Source organism: Oryzias melastigma, linkage group LG18, assembly GCF_002922805.2.
Source record: "Oryzias melastigma strain HK-1 linkage group LG18, ASM292280v2, whole genome shotgun sequence".
Taxonomy (NCBI): Eukaryota; Metazoa; Chordata; class Actinopteri; order Beloniformes; family Adrianichthyidae; genus Oryzias; species Oryzias melastigma.
The window spans coordinates 24,802,759-24,809,377 of NC_050529.1; the positions used below are offsets into that span (position 1 = coordinate 24,802,759).

At 43.2% G+C, this 6,619-nt stretch overlaps 1 protein-coding gene across 1 annotated transcript; it reads right to left on the reverse strand.

Moving 5' to 3' along the window:
* Positions 1–360: 360 nt before the first annotated feature.
* On the reverse strand, positions 361–1,837 carry LOC112156369 (histone H2A.Z). Its single transcript, XM_024288619.1, has 5 exons — positions 1,677–1,837; positions 1,380–1,457; positions 1,168–1,281; positions 969–1,098; positions 361–896 (listed from the first exon to the last, which is right to left on the reverse strand). Exons 1-5 carry the CDS (start codon positions 1,677–1,679, stop codon positions 835–837), a joined length of 387 nt encoding a protein of 128 aa, XP_024144387.1. The 5' UTR covers positions 1,680–1,837; the 3' UTR covers positions 361–834.
* Between the last annotated feature and the right edge of the window lie 4,782 nt (positions 1,838–6,619).

Below are 6,619 nucleotides of genomic sequence, written 5' to 3' on the forward strand. Positions count from 1 at the left end.
TCAGAATTTTGTTTCTCAACTGTGAACTGCTTTATGGATTATTGAAACATTGGGGGTAGCATCGTCAGGAGCCTCACAGAGTGATATAGTTCTCCTGTTTGAATAAAATAAAGTTTGAGTTTAATTTCTTAGTTTATAGTTCTTCCATTTTAAATATTAACCATTTCTGATTGAGCCAAAATGAAGGGGTTAAACAGCCACAGGTGGCCCTGGTTGCACACCCCTGGACTAAGTAATGTCAAGTCAAAGCTGGCATTTCTGCTTACCAGACCAGCAAAGACTTTAACTCAAATCAAAGCCAAAACTTGCATTACAGAAACACCATGAACCACAGAAAAACAGATGGAAACAAAACCAGGAGACCATTTCCACATAAAATTTAATACAGAAAATGAAGTTGCAGGGAGCCGCAGTCATGTCTGTGCAGTGGTAACTTGAGGATAAAGTTATTCAGACACTCATGCATCTGTTCATACGCACGTTCAAATGTTTGGGATCGTTTCCACATGCTGCTGAAGGTCAACCACTGTAAATGCCAAACATCTGAATCTTCATACTGCAGCCAGTTAAGAAAAATGAAACCTGCCCAGTAAGAGCTTCATTAAAACACCACTGAACATGGGAATGCCACATTAGCAAGTTAAACACAAACGCTTGCAACACCAGAAAAGGCAAATGGACAAAGAGCTTCTCTGAAGCCACTTTTTTAAAAATACCCCAGGTGAGTAGACACAAATTCAACCATAAAAATAGTGAAAAGTTTCCTAATCTAAGACATTTAACACTCAATGCTGACTTCCTCCTGAGATGGCACAATGTTCAGAGCACTTCAGGTTATACAGTCTTCTGCTGGCCCTTCTTCCCGATCAGGGATTTGTGGATATGAGGGATCACACCTGAAAGACAGCTTATGTTCAGAAATGTTCTGTCAGATCTTCCACCACATCAGATCGTCCGGGTTCACTCACCTCCACCAGCAATAGTGGCTTTGATGAGGGAATCTAGCTCCTCGTCTCCTCTGATGGCGAGCTGCAAGTGGCGTGGAGTGATTCTCTTCACTTTCAGATCCTTTGATGCATTCCCTGCCAGCTCCAGAACCTGAGCAGAACCAAAGCCTCAGACACAGCAAGGGACAGCCTGCGTGGAGCAGCAGCCCCGCCGCCTTACCTCTGCAGTCAGGTATTCCAGGATAGCCGCGCTGTACACGGCGGCGGTGGCGCCCACTCTGCCGTGGCTCGTGGTTCGAGACTTCAGGTGTCTGTGGATACGACCCACCGGGAACTGCGGGGGACAAAGAGTGAAGTACACGGTCAGTCGTAACCTTTGCTACGGCCGGCCGTGGCGGAGCCCGCGGCGAATGAATGGAGGACTGCCCGAACCTGGAGTCCTGCTCTCTGAGAGCGGGAAATGGCCTTGGTCTTCGTCTTCCCGGAGTCTTTACCAGCCTTCCCGCCAGCCTGGAAAACACAAAGCCACAAAGTTGACTCCACAGCCAGTAACAGACCTTGGTTTGTTTCGCGGCTCCGCGGGAGAAACATGGTGGTTAGCATGCTAAGCTAACGTTAGCTTCTAAAATATGTCGGCGCTACAGCCTTTAAAGCTCAGGAGCGCGTGCGGACGGACAGAAACCCCGCCGCCTGCTCGTGTTGGTTGTTAAATGGTCGGGAAGTACTCACCATGATGCCAAAGTATCACTTTGATTCGGAAACAAACGTTGAAACGGGTGTAGCTTCGTCCGTCTCGTCCAGCGATGGCCTAAGAAAACACACCCGTTAGCCAGCGGGCTTTTATACATGCTCACCTTTATCCGGGTACCCGCGCTGGGACTTCAGCCAATCAGACGCCACCAACGCGTCTCGGTCAACGAACAAATGCAAGCTGGGAAATGTTGTCACGTTTGGCTTGTGGCTAATGTAGTTTATTGAGATTAACCCTGCTACACCAGAAGGTGGACGGGATCTGAGATGAACTCTGAGCTGCCTTTTGAGGTACAGATGACCTCAAAATAAATACATGAAAATACAAGTCCTGCAAATGGAGAAATGAAAAAAAAAGACCTCTGGTGTATGGGGGTGGTAAAACAAACTAAGACGTTGGCGTCTGATGACAGAGATATACCGTGTGTAAAATTATTAGGCAAGTTGTATTTTTGAGTTGTGACCATTTCATTGGTAAAACTATCGATCTCAGCCTGTAGGCAAGTCATCTACCAGTGTTATGTTTGAAGAAGACTTATTTCAAGTGCAATTAAAGTACAATTATTAAATTACCTTCAATAAGAACGCATTTACCCTGCAACACGTGTCAAAGTCAAGGCCTGGGGGCCGGATCCAGCCCTCCAGGTAATTATATCTGGCCCTTCAGATCATTTTATAGTAAAATTATTACCGGCCCGATGTTATCTTGTAATATCCCAATTGTGACAGAATATATATTTTATGGAGGGTAAAACACTGAAAGTTATATTAGGTTTAGGTTGATTTACTCTGGAATAATATTCCTGTCGGTTTTTATTCATATTTATGTTAAAAAAGTTACATTTTACAAGTTTAAACTATTTCGTTTTTTTATGTATTCACTACATTTCCGTCCTGTTCGGCCTGTCCTATCCTCTTCCTGTTTTGGATTTTGGTGCGATTGAGTTTGACACCTCTGGGGTTCGTTTCAAGAAGCACGTTAAGCAAATTTAGAGTTCAAACCTGAACTCAGAGTCCACAGACTCAAAATTCTCACACTTAAGAGTTTTCGGTCTCAGAACACTTGAAAAGAGTTGATTCAATCAACTCTGAGTTGTTGGAACCAGAATCAGGTGTGAGCGTCGCGACCATAAAAAGCTCTGATCAATGGAGCAAAGACAGCACGATTCACCATGGCAACGGGAACAAACACCTTTACGGCTTTATACTTCACGGTGACAGAAACTGATGTGTTCCTACAAGCATATGCGACTACGAGCACATTTTCATCAAGAAGACCAACACAGCTGCAGCGGTAAAACAGAGAGAAAATATCTGCAGAGTTAATGCGAACGTCTGCATTTGAATCATTTCAATTCAGGAGAAGAACTAAATAATGTCAGGAAGGTCATGTTGGCACTTGTTAAGTAAGGACTGATTCTTGATCTGTCAATAATTTAACCAGTAATCTCTGTAATTTCATGAATGACCGTTTTTCGTAACCCCCCCTTACCACCACCACCACCACATACACATAGACACACCAATATCACTGCACACAAAAAAGGAACTCTGTAGCTGCCCGAAATATGTTAAAATGAGTATTTATTTCATTTTAATTCTCAAGAATTATATAATATTCACTGAAACGTTTTTTTTTTAGCATAACACACTTTCTCTGATGCTGGGACTTGAACATCACCTTTCGCAATGGAAGTCAGGCGCACAAACCATCGTTCTAACATTCAGTTTGCCATCAGCAACACAGTAGATGTTTTGACAGACATCTCCAGTGTTTGAGGTTTAAACATTTCCGCTGTTAAGGCTTTAAAAAGAGGGAAAGAAAACTCAGTTTTATTAATTACCAGGCCCTGGAAAACAGTGTCGCTCAAATAAAAATGAATTGGGAAACTGCAGTCAGTCCACTCGTGTCCTCAAAATACTCTCCAGACGTAAATAACATTCCCTCTGGATTAATCCAGCCTCCTCTCTACATGATCCTCTATGTATGGACATGTCATTTTGGTTTCTGCGTGGTGGCGTATGGCGTATACTTGTATAGCGCTTTCTACCCTCCTTCAAGGGCCCAACGCCCTTCACAGTCACAGACCCATTCACCCATTCACACGCACATTCACATACACATTCACACACTGGTGGTGGCTCCGCTGCCGAACACTGGCGCCAACCTCCCACCAGAGGCAATTTGGGGTTCAGTGTCTTGCCCAAGGACATTTCGACACATGGGCGGGCAAGGCGGAGTCGAACCCGCTCACTTCTGATCAGGAGTCGACCGCCCTACCACTGCACCACGGCCGTGGAAACGTGACGTCTCTAATGTGAATGTTCTCTAAATGTTCATGAGGAACTCATATTTGAACATCTTTCACTTTAAAAAGGGGCGGAGACAAAGAGAACTCTAAGTTTCCTGAAGGAAACCTGCTCCAGACCAGGTTACGTTCACAGACTCAGTTACCATAGTGATTGATTCTGAGTTCAGATTAACCCGCTTCTTGAAACGGGTTTGGTTTGGCCCACTTTCATGGGTTTAAGTTAACTCCGTTTCTAAAATCGAAAACTCAGAGTTTTCCTGAATCAGGAGTTCACAAACTCAGAGTTTCAACAAAACCTGCTTCTTGAAATGGGCCCCAGCCCTACAACATATGGATAAATAAATAAACAAATGTGCTAAACTGCTTAGTGGTGTTGTGGATGTCATGTTGGCTTTTGGCCACAGGAGAGCAGTGTCGGCTGTTTCTATATGCAGCCCATGGTTCCACTCTCCGTCTGCTACTTGTTTCATGTGTCAGCTGTAAAGTGGGCCTGTTCTGTTTTGAATAAACATCGTGAACTTAAAAGGGGCACCATCATTCCTCTGGAATTATCTTCCTATAACAGTCAGCTCTGTTGCTGTCAGTCATCTCAGTGTGTCAGTATGAAGGTTGGTGAGACCTTGGGACCTTTGCCAGAGTTTCAAGCATCTGTCAGTCGTCCAAAGTTTATGATGGTTCCTGCATCCACACTGGGTCCTTTCCTTCAGACTGGCCTCTCCTGGGCTAACACAGCTGAGTGTTGTCCATTGGTTGCAGCAGGTGCTGGTCAGATGTACATCTGTGGGGTTTTAGCTCTTTTCTTGTTCCTGCAAGTCCAAGACTCAGGCTAGATCAGTTAAACAAAACAACAACAACAAAACATAGTTTTTCCTCAAATAAGGCAGCTTGAACTTTCACACCAGTAAATACACTTTTTTTTTACACTTTACTAGTTTTAATATTTATATAAAACGGTTTTGTCCTCAATTTTCACAGCTTGTCTGTTCTTTAGGGGATTTGGGCTCTAAGGATTGATCTAGAAGATAGTTCTCTCATTTGAGTAACTTCTACTTCTCTTACTGGTGGTGGAGACATGTGCTGACTCCACTCACTGGATGTTTTATAAGAAACACCTGTTCATCTGTTTGTTAAAACAAATTTCTAATCAGCCAGTAATACAGTCATGCATTTAGGCATGTAGACATGGTCAACCCAGCATCAGAATGGAGGAGAAAGGTGATTGCAGTGACTCTGAATGTGGTGTGGTTGTTAGACAGGCTGGTAAGGATTTCAGAAACTGTTGATCTACTGGGATTTTCACCCACAACCATCTCTATAGGGTTTACAGAGAAAATATCCAGAGAGCAGCAGTTCTGGGCAGAAATGTCTTGTTGAGGTCAGAGGTCAGTGGAGAGACTCACCCGACCTGGACAATGAAAGATGGAAAAATGTTGTCTGGTCTGACAAGTCTCCATTTCTGATATTTGAATGGTATACTGTCAGAATTTGGCATCATCAACATGGAAACATGGATCCACCCTTCCTTGCATCAACAGTTCAGGGTGGTGGTGGTGGGGTCATGGTGTGGGGAATATCTTCTTGGCACACTTTGGACCCCTGATGACCTTGAACCTGTAAACACTCTTTTAAATTGTATATTAGACATAAAGTCATGGATGGCAGAAAACTTCTTACAGCTCAACCAGGACAAAACAGAAGTCGGTCCTGAAGACAAGAGAGAGAGAGTTTTACCCAAGCTCAATAATTTTAATCCTTCTCAATGTGTGAGAAATTTGGGCCTTCTTTTTGCCTCTGAACTGAATTTTATCCCTCATATTTAAAACGTCATTAAGACTGGATTTTATCATCTTAAAAATATCCCCAGAGTCCGCCCATTCCTCTCTCTTCCAGCACAGAGGTGCTGATGCATGCTTTTATTTTTAGTTGGTTAGATTACTGTAATTCCATGCTCTCTGCTTTACCTAAAAAATCTACAGCTTTTACAGTACTCAGCGGCAGGAGTTCTGACGAGGACCAGGGGGCGGGAACACATTACACCAGTTTTAAAATCGCTGCATTGGCTCCCTGTGAGTTTCAAGATTGATTTTATAGTTCTCTTAATGGTTTATAAATGTTTTCACGGTCTTGGGCCTTCTTATTTACGTGTAAAAGCATGAACCATCGCGGACCCTGAGGTCCTCTGGGACCGACCTTTTAGTTGTTCCTAAGGTGAGGACCAAAACTTGATTCCAGCCTCCTTGTCTACGGGATCCTCTATGAATGGACATGCCATTTTGGTTTCTGCGTGGTGGAAACGTGACGTCTCTAATGTGAATGTTCTCTACATTTTAATTAGGAACTCCTATTTGAACATCCTTCACTTTAAGAAAGGGCAGAGACCTTCGTTCCAACATTACGGTCCTCGCCTCTGGGACAGGAGAGTCTCAGGGCCGCAGAGACCATAGAGGCTTTTAAGAAGAGGCTCAAGATCCACTTTTTTAATCTGGCTTTTACGCGACTTTTCTAGCTATTGAATTTTATCTTTTATTTATCTTTTTATTTATTTTTTTTAACCTCTATATGAATCCTTTTTTATGTTAATTTATAAACTCATGTATAATTTTAATCTAC